This window comes from Clupea harengus, chromosome 14 (assembly GCF_900700415.2).
Source record: "Clupea harengus chromosome 14, Ch_v2.0.2, whole genome shotgun sequence".
Lineage (NCBI taxonomy): Eukaryota > Metazoa > Chordata > Actinopteri > Clupeiformes > Clupeidae > Clupea > Clupea harengus.
In genome coordinates, this window is record NC_045165.1 from 7112778 (window position 1) to 7130601 (window position 17824).

At 39.6% G+C, this 17824-nt stretch overlaps 1 protein-coding gene and 1 pseudogene across 1 annotated transcript; one reads left to right on the plus strand and one right to left on the minus strand.

Moving 5' to 3' along the window:
• The first annotated feature begins 700 nt into the window (after window positions 1-700).
• LOC116223493 (butyrophilin subfamily 1 member A1-like) lies at window positions 701-11592 on the plus strand. Its single transcript, XM_031580508.1, has 4 exons — window positions 701-722; window positions 3873-4214; window positions 4506-4794; window positions 11379-11592. Exons 1-4 carry the CDS (start codon window positions 701-703, stop codon window positions 11590-11592), a joined length of 867 nt encoding a protein of 288 aa, XP_031436368.1.
• Window positions 11593-13346: 1754 nt separating this feature from the next.
• Window positions 13347-17747, minus strand: LOC105892882 (annotated as a pseudogene).
• Window positions 17748-17824: the final 77 nt, after the last annotated feature.

Consider the following 17824-nt stretch of genomic DNA (forward strand, 5'->3'; position numbering starts at 1 on the left):
GTGGTTTTGGACAGACAGTACCGTGACATGAGTTTCAAACTTTGGACAACACAAGGATTTTATCTTTCTTTTCTTATCATAGAAGTCTGCTGCTCAGGTAAGTCTCTCTCAACCTCTTCCATAGCCTATATTTCTTTGTCATTCTTTCAGCTGCAACCCTGGCGCTGTTAAAAAGTCTTGGGTTCACGCATGAGTTGTGATGCCCATTTTCTAAGATAATTGATTGGTCAGTAAGCGGTGCTTTTATACGTTGTGATCAATGACACAGCACACATAACCCTCTCTATGGTCGATGGTTTTGATCTGTTATCTGAAACATCATAATGTGAAATGTGCAGCAGGGGTGGAGCTGATGGCTCATTGCAGAGGGAGTGAGGACCTGTAGTGTACAGCATTTTTTATTTGAATGAAAGGACTCAAGACACTTACTTCTCTTTTACAGAATTCAAATTCACCGTTCCAAGTTCTTGGTCACTCTTGGTCAGCCCGTGGTCTTGCCCTGCAGTTTCTCCATGGGGAATGTCTGGCAGCCTGAAAGCATTGTGATTTTTTGGCGGCGTGGGCTTGAAGTAGTTCACAGCTTTGACTACAATCGGGAGCACTTCCATGGCTCTCCATGGGTATTGGTTTGACATACTATGTTTGCCAACGCAAAAAAGCCTTAAACCAGCGCCCAGCGGGACGGTGTAACTGTAACGTAATGGACGTGGTGGATATCCTTGGTACCATAGTTCTATGAACAGCTCAGATATTTTATGAATAAAGGTTGTTTTGGACAGACAGTACTGTGACATGAGGTTCAAACTTTGGATTGCACAAGGACTTTATCTTTCTCTTCTTATCATACAAGTCTGCTGCTCGGGTAAGTCTCTTTCAACCTCTTTCATAGACTATATTTCTTTGTCATTGTGTTTGTGTTTGGGAAGACAAATACTCATATATTTTGTAGCACACACACTCATCCTATCATATTGTTTTTCTTAATTTTGCAAGAGTAGGCTAGCCAAGTTGAGGGATAGGCTGGAACCTTATTACCACTCGTAGAGTAAATGAAACGATAAGCCAAAGGTGAAGCATACTTTTGGTAATTTATGATTCCTGTGGTCACTGCAGTGCAATTTTGGCTGTCATGAGGCGTAACCTAAGGTTAGCTATTAAGCCCCCACCGACTGGACTGGACATGGTTTTGTTGTCATTCATAAATGAACCGCCATTGTATTAGGTTGTCTTACTTATCTCATTAGCTGTTATTGATCTCAATAGTGGTAGGCTAGTCAAGTTGGGGGATAGGCTGGACCCTTATCACACGTAGAGAGTAAATTAAATGATAAGCCTAAATAGCAATATTGCTGCTCATGTTCATAGTCTTTGCCACAGTTATACTATCAATACTGTTCATACTGCACATCTTATTTCATACTGTATACTGTATATCTTATTTATTTATATATTACTACCATACATATATATATACTCTGCACTTTTCTGCTTTCTTTGCACTTCTGGTGAGATGCTAAACTGCATTTCATTGTCTCAGTACTTGTACTCTGTACAATGACAATAAAGTTGAATCTAATCTAATCTTAAAGGTTCAAGAATTCAAGAATTATTGGCACCCTAAGTGAATATGAGCAAAGCAGGCTATGAAAAAATGTCTTTGCGGTGTATCCTCTTGGTCTTTCACTGAAATATTCACAAAAATCCTTACTTACCTTTTCATTGAAGTAAAATTATTGAAAGACATTAAATATATATTTTTCTTCAAAAGATGTGTGCGACAATTATTGGCACCCCTAGAAAATCTTATAATTAAAATCTAACTGAAGTATATTTTCAGTCATGTTTTACATTTTTAAGTTCACCTGTTTGATTAGGAACTTTTAAGTGGTCATCCATGACTTCCTGTTTCACTGGGTTATACTGTAAATATGAGGTGACACAGGCCAAATTCCCTTAGTCATTCATCACTATGGGAAAGACCCAAGAACACAGTGAAGATGTGCAACGAAAAGTTGTTGAGCTGTTAGTTGTTAAAGCGACAGGAGATGTTAAGAATCACCCTGGAAGAGGACGTGTGCGTACATTGATCCCACACACCGTGAGGAGGAGGGTTCGACTGGAAAAAGAATCTCCAAGGATCACAGCTGCAGAATTGCAGGGGTTAGTTGAGTCATGGCGTCAGAAGGTCTCCAAAACTACCATCAGATGCCACCTACATCACCACAAGTTGTTTGGGAGGGTTGCCAGAAAAAAGCCTCTGCTGTCAATCAACAACCAACTAAAGCGCCTACAGTTGGCCTAATGTTACTGGGACTTTCAATGGGACCGGTTTATATGGTCAGATGAGACCAAAATAGAGATTTTAGCAACTAGCATCAAAGATGGGATTGGCGTAGACAGAAAGATAGCCATCCAGAAAAGCACCTCATACCCTCTGTGAAGTATGGTGGCGGATCTTTGATGTTGTGGGGTTGTTTTTCTTTCAAAGGCCCTGGACATCTTGTTAGGATGCATGGTATGGACTCCATCAAATACCAGCAGATATTAAATGAAAACCTAACAGCCTCTGCCAGGAAGCTTAACATGGGCCGTGGTTGGACCCTCCAGCAGGATAATGATCCGAAGAACACCTCAAAATCCACACAAAAATGGTTCGCTGAAGAGGAGAGTCCACAAGCGTCGACCTTGGAATCTGAAGGATCTGGAAAGATACTGTATGGAGGAATGGTCTCAGATCCCGTGCCATGTGTTCACCAACTTCTTCACGCATTATAGGAGAAAACTCTGAACTGTTATCTTGGCAAAGGGAGGCTGCACAAAATATTAAAAAATATTTGTTTCATGATAAGAATGTAATGTTTCTTTCAATTATGTTACTTCAATTAAAGGTTAGATTTTTGTGAATATTTTAAATGAAAGATCAGGAGGATAAACAATAAAGACATTTTTTCGCATTTCATTTTGCTAATTTTTACTAAAGGGTGCCAATAATTCTGGAGGGCACTGTAGGTTGTGCTAGTAGTCAAGACAGACTCAGTTTGAGACCTACACGTAGGTCAGAACTGTCTGTCATCATTCCTCACCGGCAGTCGTGTCAAACGGCAGTCGTGTCAAACGTGGTCAGTCATGATGTTTACTAGTCTGCAAGAGACTCCGCCCCAATCTTAGGCAAGCAACCGAGCGCACACATACACACGCGCGCGCTGCCACTGATACATACACAGTTACGTTAGGAGACTACCACATGTCCCCAGATGGTTGGGCCAAAATAAATAAAAATACATTCCAGGTAGGCTACCCATAATAACACGTCACATTTGTTTCCACATAGCCTATAGTGCTTGCATGCGTATTAGCTGCGAAATAGAACGCGTGGCAGGCTTAACTTGGCACCAGATGAACAATCGCAAACATGGAGAGGTGTAGAGCACCATATTTCAAACCATGATCCTTATCAAATATGAGTCATTATCATACACGCTAAAAGCAACACATTTGCTGCAGCCAAAGCCAGGAAGGGAAGTTGACGACTTTGTGAATGCGGCCCCATTTTTAAGGCATGATTAGATCTGACTATAATCACAACTGGGTATTACATTAAATTAATGGGTTGCTTAGATGTATTCTTATGGCTTGGTTGATTGGTCAGTAGGCGGTGCTTTGATCCAAGACCGTCTATAGAGACACTGCACACCTAACCCTCTATAGAGTCGATGGTTTTGATCTGTTATCTCAAACATAACCTGGTCCAGGGCAGGTGAGATGTGCAGCAGGGGTGGAGTTGATGGCTCGTTGCAGAGGGAGTAAGGACCTGTAGTGTACAGCCTTCTTTTAATTTGAATGAAAGGACTCAAGACACTTCTCTTTTACAGAATTCAAAGTCACCGTCCCAAGTTCCCTGGTGGTCACTCTTGGTCAGCCCGTGGTCTTGCCCTGCAGTTTCTCCGTGGGGAATGTCTGGCAGCCTGAAAGCATTGTGATTACTTGGCGGCGTGGGCTTGAAGTTGTTCACAGTTTTTACCTCAATCGGGACCAGCTGAAGCACCAGAACCCACACTATGTGAAGCGCACCTCCCTGTACCAGTCAGAGATGCAAAAGGGCAACGCATCTCTCCGATTGGAAAACGTCACCATAGAAGATAGGGGGGAGTACATCTGTTACGTGAGATCGCAACTGGGCAGTGAGAGGAAGATCTTCCCTCTAAAAGTGGCAGGTAAATGCAGTCAATACATCATCAATATATCTCAATACATCAACAATACATCTCAGGATGCTTTAAATTTTTTACTTACTTTACTTAAACTGACGAAATTACTTGGGCCATCAGTGGGCCTTAAGAATGGGCCTTCACTGAGTTCAGTAAGACTTCCAAGCTATCCGATGGCACCATGATCATTCTATTATGACCTTGCATGGCTGTAGGGGTGAGGAGGATGATCTTGACTGCTGACATGTCCCTAAGCCCTTTTAGTAGGAGCCTCAATTTTGTATCTCTCTGTTTCAGCACTCTATTCAGAGCCAGTGCTGCAGTTCTCAGTGCAGCCCGGAAGTGTGACGGTTCTTCTAACCTCAGGAGGAGGATTCCCAGCTCCCACCTTGAGCTGGCTGCAAGACCATGAAGACCTCACCAACAGCACAGAGACCCGTCTAACACAGGACACACTCTCAGGGCTTTATAACGTGTCCAGCACCTTGACTCTCAAAGACAACTCCAATGCCACCCTCAGTTTTATACTGAAGAATGAGGACCTGATGCAGGAGATCAGGAGGAACATAAGCCTGCTGTTTGGTAGGTAGAACAAATCCCAAATGCAAGTTTACCGTAAACATAGGCAAGATGGCACTCTGGTCCCTTTGTAAGCTTTTAGATTTGATAATATAACCAGACACTGTTTAAACTCAAGATGTAGATTACAGTGTACAGCAGAGCCCATCACACATTTTATTAACTCTAGAACATCTAAATGCTGTGAGACTCTGAAGACATTTTTTACCATGGTATTAGTCAACACAGCTTTGATACAATGTAGTGAGTCACTGGAGATTAAAATATGTTTGCTGCACAAAAGCTGGTTGTTATGATTAGATCATAAACTTTTCAGAAACCTGTCATTTATCAACTAATCAATATTTCCTTTTGTTTTTTTTAGCAGAATCTGAAGGATATTTTTCCCAAAGCCAGTCAGCGGATGAGGGAGTTCATTCTCTTGCCTGTACTTCTGGTGTTCATACTCCTAGCCGTTCTTGGACTACTATTACTACTGACAATATGCAAACCAAACAGAACCAAAGACATCTTATCCACGACAGAACATTGTTTGTGTCATTTTGACATAACATGAAAAGAAAACACCCTTCCTTCCACAGGACTAGAGACTAAATAACTTTAAAAGTGGTCCAGACCAAAGCCAAGGTGGATCTCTTATCAGCAGTCTGTTGTTTGAGAAAATTATTTATTTTTATGTAACAATTGTCACTTTGCCACAGATATAGCAAGTTTACCATAAACACAGGCAAGGATGGCACTCTAGTTCATTTTTTTTGGAAGTTGAAGACCTTTTTTAGCTTTCATTTGGATCTCGAATTGTTTTTTGAAAAATACATTTGGAACGTTGGATGGCCAGACCCGTTTGGAACCAGATGACCATTGAGGATCCGGACTGGAACCAGCTAAGGCCCAGTCCACACTAACCCAGGTAAATATCGAAGCGCATAAATATGTCTGCCTTTACACCTCCCGTCCACACTAAAAAGGCGTATTCCGACACTGAAAACGATGCTTTTCAATGTGAACGGGGCCTAAGACACATACACACTGATTACAAACATACATAGAGACTATTTATTTTATTTTGGACTTTTGAATTTTATTTGATTTGTACTTTGATAAAGCTTTCTTTTATTTTGGGATATTTTATTATTGTATTATTATTATTATTGAATCATTTTATTAAAATGATTGTCTTTCCTATCATTTTATATGGTTGTCTTATTTTCAGTTTTCTCCCCCCTCCAATGCCGAGCCTAGAACTGGCCTAAACACAATACTGGAACTATTAGAACAGAGCACCTCTCTCCTAGCTATAGAGGTGATTGACTGTTTCGCTCCCAGTGGAGTAGAGGGGCGCTACAATTAGATCATATACTGTTCAGAAAATCTGCAGTCATTTATCAACCAATCAATATTTCCTTTTGTCTTTTTAGCAGAATCTGAAGGAGATTTTCCCAAAGCCAGTCAGCGGATGAAGGAGTTCATTCTCTTGCTTGTACTTCTGGTGTTCATACTCCTAGCTGCTATTGGACTACTATAACTACCTGTAAGAGCCAAATTCATGTTTTTATGTGTTATAATAATTTAGTTAAAAAAGATAACAGTGGAGATAAATAATTTCATTATGATTTGAAAGATTGCATAGGTTAAATGCATCATTTAGTATTGTGTTTAAAATCAGAAGATCTTTAGAATGTAAGCTTCCAATCAAATAGCGCTACGTCAGTGTAACACCTGCGCATGGGATGTTTAGTTTAAATTTGTTATCAGAGACGTTGGAAGCGACATAGTTTTTTGACCGTGTGACCTTGTATTTTCTATGTTTTCTAAGTAAACATTATTTATAGAAGATTTTCTTGTCTCACTTGCATTTCAATTACAAGTTGCTAGACTGACTTAGAAAACTGTGGTACAGAAGACTTTGAATGAAACGGAGTGCCACTACACTACCGATAATATGCTAACCACACAGAACCAAAGACATCTTATCCAAGACAGAAAATTGTATGTGTCATTTTGACCTAACATCAAAAGAAAGCACCCTTATGCAGGACTAGAGACTAAATGACTTTAAAAGTGGTCCAGACCAAAGCCAAGGTGGATTTCTTTTTAGTAGTCTGTTGTATGTGGAAAATAATTTTTCTGGAACAATTGTCTCTTTGCCACAGATGTTATAGTTTGAGTCTAGTGTCTAGTGAAGCATGTTTATATCATCTTTGAAATCACTAAGATGAAAAATCACTCAGGTTACCTCAGGAGTTGCATATAAGTATATTTATTCAACAACAACAACAAGCTTGTCGGGCTCACCCACGTCCTGGCAGGTCAGACAGAGGCACGGGCCCTATCTCAGAGAGAGAGGGAGCCCGGGCTCACTCCAAGACTGCAGCAGATGAGAAAAGCTACATTTAACACATCACACAAGGTTTATATAGAAAGAAGTTAGCGTTCTCTGACACGAAACAATTTGTCAGCAGGGATAACCACATGGATGATTAATGGGACAGGAAAGAATCATCTGTTTTTGTTTTTTTTGGAATTTTTGTCTAATCTTTGATTGTTGGTGAGATATTAGATCATTTGAACATTTACTGAAAAGCGACCATTTGAGAAGGTTAGAGGGTAATTCACTACTATTAACTATTAACAACTCAGACATCTGAAATGTGACCCCGACTACGCAGTGCTATTTGCAAGACGCCAAAAGCCAAAAAGGTTTGAAACCACTGGTTTCACCTTTAACAATATGTTGTATTTTAAAAGCGTGTTATATTATTCATTGGGTAAAATCTTCATCTTAAAAATAACTATACTAAAGTACCTAAACTAAACATTTGAAACGTGGAAGCTCTGCTGTAGCCAACAGCTTAAGTTGCTGCAGATTTTTGTGCTACCACTAGATGGCCACAAGTTGCCCTTATAGGTTCATTATACCTCTTTTGGCTTGATAGACTAATAAAAAGACCAACCAAACCAACCTTCAGTCTTCTCGGATAGAAAAAGACGTTTAAAAGTGAGTTTATATTAGTATTTATTTTTATTTTTACATTGAAAAGTTAGTTAGTATTATGTTACAGGGATTTTCTGAAAGGTCATTAGAGAGAGTACTTTGCTGTGTATGTATGTGTATGTAAAAGAAAAGTTAGTACTGTTACGTGCAGGGCTCAAATGCATGAAACATAAAGAAGAGGCCACGCAGAATTTATGATAATAATAATAATAATAATAAGGTATTTATTCAATGATATAGATTCATATTTATTTTATAACTAAGCAAAACGTGTGGTGAACATCAGTGTTGTGAATAGAAATCAAAGATGTATTGTAAAGTCAGTTCAAGGGTAAATGCAAAACAAACGACGACGACGACGACAGCGATTACCGAGTAACCAACGAGTAACCAACGAGTATCCAATTCCAATTCCTATCCAACGACCAACGATAACCAAATGCCAGGAAGACCAAAGCTCTCCCGTCTGCCGGCTGCTTTTGTAGCCCAGCCAATCAACGATACATCTGTTTCCAATCACCTGCTGTAGAGACAGAGACAGATCAGGCATGCAAATATCATAGGGTGGGACCTAGACGCGCCGGGGTCGTAACAGTACCTACAAATCCCAATAGGCACCTGGATTTAGCAGCATCTTTTACAGCAAATGTAATCTACAGGACACTGAATGTATTTAGAACTTACAGTATTTACACATAGAAATAGAAATCAGGCCAGTTCTTTTTGATGTACACAGCATGGTTGCCTTTGACGTGACAGCTATAGGCCTAATTCAGTTAAATACAATGGACCTCATTCTCGAACACAGTTAAGAAAAGTTAAGAAGACATTAAGACATTTCTTCTTAACTCCATTTACGAAGTTTCCAGGACAATTGTGGCATTCATGAAAGTTTTCTTATCTGGGATACGTCCTTAGCTAAGAATGCGATTTAAGAACGCGGAATTGGAGTGCGTCCATGTTCGTAAGGGCTGAATTTGTGAGAAATAGTTGCTGATTGCGTTCACATCAATTCTACAGACATCGTCGGATTTAAATAATCATAATAATAAATGCGAGAATATTTGTATCATTAACCATTACGTTTCACATTTAGAGTCATTATTCTACGAGGAAGCGTGATGTCCTAAAATAAATAAAAGTCCAGTCCAAAAGTACCCTATGGATAGAACTTTTTCTGTTAAATTAATGTTTTTTTTCTCCTTCATTAGTGTTCTACTAGTTCAATGTCTGAATTCAATTACAAAGCCGACTTTTTACGAGAGTAGGCCACTTTGAATGCAGTTATGTTGTGTTCTGATTGATAAAGGTCAAACTGTTTTTGAAATGATTTCACAACTGTCAAACCTATTAAATGAGCGTTCTCTTGTTCTAAATATGTTTAATGTTTGACTTGATGGAGGATTATTGCTCATCACAATAAAATGTATATATGTCAAATTTGCATAGTGACTCATTTACGTCGCTGAATAGTCCTAGACTAGTCCTATCAACACCGTCATTTACAGGAGCACTGCTAGAAGTCATCAATAAGCGCAGACTGATCAATAATCAGTGCGGATTCCTACCTGCACTCCCCTGTGTTTGGAGGTTCGCTTACAAGTCAGGTATGAAATGTTACTGATGCTTTTGGGAAGCATTTTCCATTCTTGCCATTCAGAGACCATATCCAACCACAGCTTTATTAATTTGTTGGTGTGAAAACATGTAATCAGAGTGTGTCCCAGATGAGGATGTTGTGAGGCCCATCTGTTTACTTTTGTTACAATTGTTCTATTCCCATGATGTTCTTTTCAGGGCTTCATATTTCAAAGCTCTAAAGTCCACAACTAAAGGGCAAAGAATAGAATGGAATGGAACACAGGGAATGTGCATCAACTCAGGCTCCTGGCTGCAACAACAACAACAAAACTTGATAAAATTGTATTTTTATAGACTTTTACTGCAGAATAGTTTTCTTTAAAAGGAAAGAGAGGCTGAACCGCAAGGAAGTCTTCGCGATTGTTTTCATGGGTGTGTCTTATCTGATCTGGAAAGAATTTGCCTGCATGACCTGACTCTGCCATGACTATGACCAGACTGTCACGAGATCAAGTCTTAGTCAGTTTTGGTTTTCACTTGTTTCACGTCTCATATTTTAGTCAATCTCTCTCTTCCTTCCTCCCTCTGTCTTTCTCTCTCACCGTTGCAGATAAGGTAAACTTACATGTGGGATAGCCACACCTAAACTTGAAAGTTATGCCTTATAAGTCATCTATCTATAGAGGCAACAAGACGGCAACCTTCTTTTGCTCTCTACTCTCTAAGAAACCAAACTGGCTGATGTCATGCTGGCTGGCACTGGCATGGTAATACACTGAAAACTCACTCCATTGTTTCAGACCTGTCCACTAACTTCTCTCTTTATAGATAGATGCTATAGATATATGCTATCCTGGACATGCCAAAATAGTCAAATTAATTATTCTTTATTGAGAAAAAACAAATTAGCTGAAAATACTATAGTTCATGATTACAGAGCTTTGGACATTACAGACCCCAGATATTATGTCAAAGTGGAAGACCTTTGACAGTCGTTAAGTAACCCTATAATTTGGACACAAATTAATAATATATAGTCTACAAGTATTATTGAAATGAAAACATTTAGCAGAATGTTTAATTGAAATAAATTGAAAAGATTGTGGTTGATTTAAAGAAACGTTCTCTCAAAAAGTGTGTATTACAGAAAGAGTATTACAGTCAGTGTAGTGTATGTATGTGGTTACCATAGTAACATAGTGTGTTTGACATGCGTTTGATTCCCCTCGCCCCATATATGCTGAGACACAACATACCAGACATGGTAGAAATGCCTGAACTTGTATCAATCAGAATGCCCCAAGCTGTGGAGAAGCATTCAATCTCCACAGCATTTGACAAAGAAAGTGAAACATATAAATGAAAACATAGACTATGTGTGAATTAAGTAATCTGGTGAATGTGAATTATTCTGTGGTAAGAAGGTCTATGGATACGTCCGAACTAGCTTGAAATGCCCCACAGAATTAATGCTACACTGACAATAACTTCAACTATATGAATTATACATCGACTGTTACTGGGACTTCTATTTTGTCATCTCATCGGTATCATATTCGGATTTTGGACCTGATTAGTCAAGGAATGAAATATCGATTTGAAAAATAAATATTTTAAAAGGTCCATTATGACATTTTTTACAACTCGATTGAGTTAATATGGAAATGGTCTTTATGTAACTTTATGTAAATTTGTCCAGTCACTATGACTGTATTTGTGAATGTCCATGGAGATTGTCTGTTGTAATGGTGTAAACTGGTTAGAATAGTTTTAAAAACATTTTACACAGTAAAATATTTTTAAGTGTAATTTCCTGTCCAATTACAATCTTCAGAAATGGGTCACTTGAGTAAATATGGAAATGGTCTTGCCGTGGATCACTGACTTCCTGTCAGACAGGAAGCAGCGCGTGAGGCTGGGCAAGCTTGTCTCGGAGTCCCGGACCATCAACACTGCAGCCCCACAAGGCTGTGTGCTCTCCCCTCTACTCTTCTCACAAACAACTGCACCTCCAGCCACCCCTCTGTCAAACTCCTGAAATGTGCGGATGACACAACCCTCATTGGACTAATTTCCAATGGGGACGAGGCCGCCTACAGAAAGGAAGTCAACAGCCTGGCTTTCTGGTGCAGCCAGAACCACCTGGAGCTGAACGCCCTGAAAACTGTAGAGATGGTAGCAGACTTCAGGAGGAGCGCAGCCCCAACCGTCCCCGCTCGTCATGTGTGACTCCCCAGTTAACACTGTGGCGTCTTTCAAATTCCTGGGGCCAATTCATAGTTTTCACGTGACGTCATGACCAGCTGGCGGGCAAGAAAAGCATTCCACAGCTGTCTAACACTGGAGTTTATACAGGAACTGACCACCTTTCATTCAAGATCATTTAATATCTCCGCTTTAACATTGTCTGACTTAGGTAGTAAAATGCTAGACAGTTGTTGCTCGGTTGGCTGTTCAAATCGGCGAGGAGACAAGCCCGGATTTTGTTTTTATCGCATTTAAAACCCGCCCACGTTGCTGCCAGCTGATTCTAGACGTCTTCTGGGTCAACTTTTCTCGGGACACACAGTAAAGTAGCGTTACTTTTAGAGCTGGCAATAAAAGCAGTCACCCTGTTCTGGTCGCCTCATTTATCAGAATAACTATCTAAAACGGGAATAGATCAAGTAATAAAGTCAAGAAACCCGGTTTCTGCTCTGATATTGCGACAAGTAGCCTACCTAAGCAAGTAGGCTAGGCTAGTGTATTTTGTCATCCAACTGGTAATACTACAATCCCAGTTAGGGTGACCAGATTTGAGTTTGTGAAAAAAAGGACACTTCAGCGGTGGCGAAATGTGTCCACAGACATAGGCTATACAATATGGTCATTTATTTATTGACCCTTAAGAACACTAAGGTGCAGAAACAATACTGCCTCAATAGACTATGGGCCTAAGCAGTAGTGGCCTGTATAGGCCTACTTTGTACTGAACTTTTCCATTGAATCTTTAAATAGTAAGATTAAAACAAAGTGCATGTAAAAAAAATATATATATATTTCTGTGGTAGTTAGTCCAGTGCTTCTGTGGCTTTCAGTGGTTCTTTAATGTACTTTCAGAAGATAACTCAAGTGTATGATGTAACATAGCTTAACAGGACACACAATATGTCCAGTAACAACATAAAGAAGGGGGCAACATATAAGTCAAAACCAACAATATTTATTGACTGATCTTGAAAGTATTGGCTTACAAAAGCAAAATAAGTCATCACATAGAAAATAACTCAGTGTTAGTGCAAGAAGCAAACATTCACACGGCGAAACCTATGAAAAGTGACAGTGGTATCGCGTTAGCCACTTCACAGCCTGCTAGCCACGATTTTCTTTCGTTCCAATTCTTGGATGTAGGATTTCCCCCCCTTGGTAGAAACCTGTTGAATGGATACATTTGGTCTAGAAAGTCCTAATTGTTTTTTTGTCAATTTATCTTCATTAGTACGGCGACTAAAAAGGAGTTTTTTTTCAAAGAGCGAATCGAGTTGTTGCACCTTGACCGAAGCTGTAGGACGGTCTTATACGCTTATACGTCCTATTACGTATGACGAAAGCATGGAGGGGGCGATGCTATATGAATACTATATTCCATTTCTACTAATAGATGCCACAAAAACTACACACTGTACCTCTTGCACCACTGTTTTTTTTATCATTTCTTCCTGATGTTAAACAAGGACACAAATGTTTTAGCCTGCCTGCAGCCTATTACAGTTTGTCTTGCATACTTGAATTGAGCATACCATGGTTGATGTTCCTACCATCAGCCAATCAGTTATCCCCATGTAATTCCCCAGTGTTTCTAGCAAGATGACTCATGTGGCATTTGCGGCTGAAATTACTGGCTCAAATTATGATTTCTACTAATTTCCCCATACACATCTTTATTGTTTTTATGCTGCCTGTGCCAGCTGAGCAACTCAGATCAATATAATTGGCAATGCAAATCAAAGCTGTCTCCAGAGAGAGTCAGAAGTCACCTGTTGGCCCCATGCTGTTTTCAGGGCCTGGAACTTCTCAACATTCCCTCAGTTGAAGGCATAGATAGGGTGTCAATCAGCCACTGCTTGTCTGTGTCCCTCAGAGTCTCCAGCACAGGGTGCATGAGCTAGACACAGATAGCCAACCGTGAACAAGATAACTTCCTTCAATGATGCAGTAAATAGAAATACAATATAAATAGAAAAGCCTTTATTGTCATTGTATTCGCATACAACAAAATTTGGAGTGCTGCTCCTGTTGGTGCGACGAGGGACAACATATAACACAACAACAACATATAACACAACAATAGTACCACTAGCTAAAAAAATGGTAAAAAGGGTGAAAGTTTAGGATATGAACAGCACTTACAAGTTCACCAAAGTTGTAAACACCTTCTCCTAATAGTCCAGCAAGCCCCAGGGTGAATGCCCTCTCTGTTTTTTACCGGAACATTATACATCATGATTCAATGTTTTCAAAGCTCCAGCAAAGGCGATCACAGATCTAGCTTATCAACATCCATTTATCAGGTAAATATAACCACACTTACTGCATCAGTTTTAAGGCCATAATTGGGTAGGTAGGTAGTAGGTAATATTTGTTTTACTCTCAATCCCCTCAAAAAATATGTAGTAAAGAGGACTTATTAGAGGACTAGTTTTCATACAGTCTTTTAATCAGTCCTCATTGCTACTACTAACACAAGGCTGCTGTGCCATCTGTGAAATTCCTGCCTGGTCAGTTGCAACGGAAAGTAATATGCGGCAAGTTGACAGATCAAACAACGTGACAAAAATTTGATCGAGCCCAATTTGATTGAGTCAGTCAGGTTACAGCAAACCAACATAATTTTAAGGATGACTTAACCTGATAATTCATCAAGACATTGTCAATTATGGTGTGCTTATTATGGATTTTTCAGGCGACTGTTAATACTGTGCAGATATTATAATTACCTGGAATGTCTTTTATATCCACACAACCCAGGTAGCGTAAAGCATCTTTGTAGTAGAGGGCATGGTTCCCAACAAAGCGATAGTACTTGCTGGATAAATCATAGAAGCGTCCATGAACTGACGTAACACCTGGCAAATTATTCAGCGTCTCCTACACTTCCTAAATTCGCTTCTGTTAAGTAATCAACCAAGTGCACGCTGGTTAGTCTTCATTAGAATCACAACAGATGTAACTAAATGCCTGTTTACCTTTGTCACAGGGAGATCATTAATGTCCAGATTAAGGCTTCCGATGGAGGTCTTACAGAGTATAACTGCCTCTTCGCTGCTCTTCACCTAGTAAAGAGGCAAAGATGCTAAAACGTTTAAAAAAAAAAAAAAGATTCACAATGGCATGTGTAAGAGTTTGATGCAATGTCAAGTTTCCATTTCACTGGGCCTGGCAAAAGATTTTTTTTTTTTTTTTACCCATGCCAACAGTATTAATTACTTTTGTTCTTAATAGTACTTTCTCTTTTTTTCCTCTTTAAGGAATGCTATGGCATCATTGGGATCTAAAGAAGAGAATACTATTTATTATAACATCAAGTCTTTCATTTGGTGATGATGTGTGGTACTGACAATTTTATCTCCATGGAGATTCTTTTAATGCTTTAGAGTCTAAAGCATTAAAAGAATCTCCATGGAGATAAAAGCCTTAAATCTTAAATCTAAGGTCTAAAGTTTAGACCTTAGATTTAAGGCTTTGGGAGACACACCCTCCTACAATCTTTTATACTGATACTGTCACACTGGACGCTGATTTAAGGCTTTGGGAGACACACCCTCCTACACATAATAATGTTGTTATGCTGCCAACAGTATGGAATTTTTCATGGATGGTTGCCTTGAAAGGTTGTCCGTGAAACCGGTCCATGAAAAAAAAAGATTCCATGACTGTTGGCAGCATAACAACATTATTATGTGTAGGAGGGTGTGTCTCCCAAAGCCTTAAATCAGCGTCCAGTGTGACAGTATCACCTATAAAAGACGTGGTGGCTACCTTTGCCATGACAGTGTGATGAACAGCTTGGATATTCTACGAATCACTTTTGAATGTTTTTACGGTGGCTTTGGACAGCGCAAGGATTTTATCTTTCTTTACTTCTCATAAAAATCTGCTGATCGGGTATGTCTCGCTCAACTTCTTTCATATCCTATATTTCTTTGTCATTGTGTTTGGGAGAACAAATGCTCGAAAATTGTGTAGCATACATCTCAGCGTACAGTAACAAACAATAGCTGGAAATATCCTAACACTGCAGCATAACTTGGCACTGAAAAAGGTTTAAACTTAAGTCTATCACAGATAAGTGTGCCGTATCAGAGTATCGTTAGAGAAAACAGGAGACCAGGGATCAGAACACGTTTTTGTGTTAGTATTCTGAAACTGAAAATTATGGAAGTAGAGTTAAGCAATATAGTACGAGTGCGAGTGGGGTAGGTAAGGGATATTCCCACGGGTGGTGTTCGGCCGTAGCCACGAGGCCGGAGGCGCAGTTTCTCCGCAACAAAAAATAGTTCCATTGTCAACGTCTTTTGGAATTAAGGGTTATCGCTTAATTGTATCAACGCGCTCTAGGATGTTTCATCGCGGAGTGATTTATTATTAACTGTGAAAAGTCCGAGTTGGGATGTCCTGGGGTATTCCAACTCATGGAACGTCTCTCGTCCAATCAGAAACAGCTAAATAATTCGATAGAACCCAATTGTTTTATAAAGTAAATTAATAAAGCAGTAATAATAATAATAATAATAATAATAATAAAACTTGATTTATATAGCACCTTTCATGCAAAAGAATGCAGCTCAAAGTGCTTTACAGCAAATACATAATATGCACAAAGAAATTACATGCACATAAAAATAGACATCAAAGAAACATAACTCATGTTACTCAGTAGTACATTCCAAGGTGGTTAGTGATAACCTCTTAGTAGCCACTTGGCCAGGTTTGACACTAAACCACACTCTTGGATTATGTGCATTTACATTTACATTACATTTAGTCATTTAGCAGACAATTATCGAAAGCAACGTACAAAGGAGAGAGGAGCATTTGCGATGTCACGAAGGTGGCCACCAGATGACCAATCGCAAATATGGAGAGATGTAGCGCACCATATCTCAACCCTAGATCCTTACCAAATATGAAGAATTGAAATCTATAATACATGCTTAAACAAACACATTTGCTGCAGCCAAAGCCAGTAAGGAAAGTTGGTTACTTTGTGAATGCGTAAGTTAATAGGCCTATCAATATCACTGTCTCATTTTTAAGGCACAAGTAGATCTGACTGTAATCACAAGTGTGTGTTACATTAAATCAATGGGTTGCTTAGATGTAGTGTTATGGCTGGTAAGTAAGTCAGCATTAGCGTCATTCTTTCAGCTGCAACCCTGACGCTGTTAAACACACGCATGAGTGGTGATGCCATTTTTTAAGATAATTGATTGGTCAGTAGGCGGTGCTTTATACTTTGTGATCAGTGACACAGCACACATAACCCTCTACATCAGGGGTGTCAAACATACGGCCCGCGGGCTGGATCCGGCCCACCAGGGGGTCCAGCTCGGCCCGCAGGATCACTTTGCTAAGTGTGAAAATTACACAGTATTGGTGAAATTGCACTTGTTTTTCTAAATAAATGTCAAGGGTTATGAATCAGAATGTCTCTTAAGAATATGGAGGTTTATGAGTACAACCGTTTTGTAATTTTTTTTAATCGATCCAGTAATTGCTTCAAAAACAGCGTAAATGCGATGTCTGCTCCGCAGGCAGAAGCGCTCATTGCCACAGGCAGCAGCGCTCACTGCTCGCTTTGTGACGCGTTTGAAGTCAAACGCGTCACAAAGTGAGGGAATCTGCAGAGGAGAGCCCAGGCATATAAACAGTGAGCTGATGTTTGAGTTTTTGGTCTTTATGTTTTTTAGTTTATTGTAGAAAGACCTTCAAATAGGGTTTATCATCCAAAAACCTTCACCAATGATTTAAACATAGAGAAATATTGTTGTTATGTATGTGTTATTATGCTATGATTTTACTGGCTTGGCCCACTTGAGATCAAGGTAGGCAGTATGTGGCCCCTTAACTAAAATGAGTTTGACACCCCTGCTCTACATTGAGTCTGTGTTTTTCATCTGTTATCTGAAACATAATGTGAGATGTGCAGCAGGGGCGGGGCTGAAGGCTCATTGCAGAGGGAGTGAGGAGCTGTAGTGTAAAGCATTTTTAATTTGAATGAAAGGACTCAAGACACTAACTTCTCTTTTACAGAATTCAAAGTCACCGTTCCAAGTTCCCTGGTGGTCACTCTTGGTCTTGCCCTGCAGTTTCTCCATGGGGAATGCCTGGCAACCTAAGAGCATTGTGATTACTTGGCAGCGGGGGCTTGAAGTAGTTCACAGCTTTTACTACAATCGGGACCAATTGGAGCACTTCCATG

Coding starts and splice junctions, on each gene's coding strand:
- LOC116223493 (XM_031580508.1), top strand. CDS start 701: ATGGACGTGGTGGATATCCTTG. Junction 723..3,872: donor GGACGTGGTGGATATCCTTG/GTACCATAGTTC, acceptor TCTCTTTTACAG/AATTCAAAGTCACCGTCCCA. Junction 4,215..4,505: donor CTTCCCTCTAAAAGTGGCAG/GTAAATGCAGTC, acceptor TCTCTGTTTCAG/CACTCTATTCAGAGCCAGTG.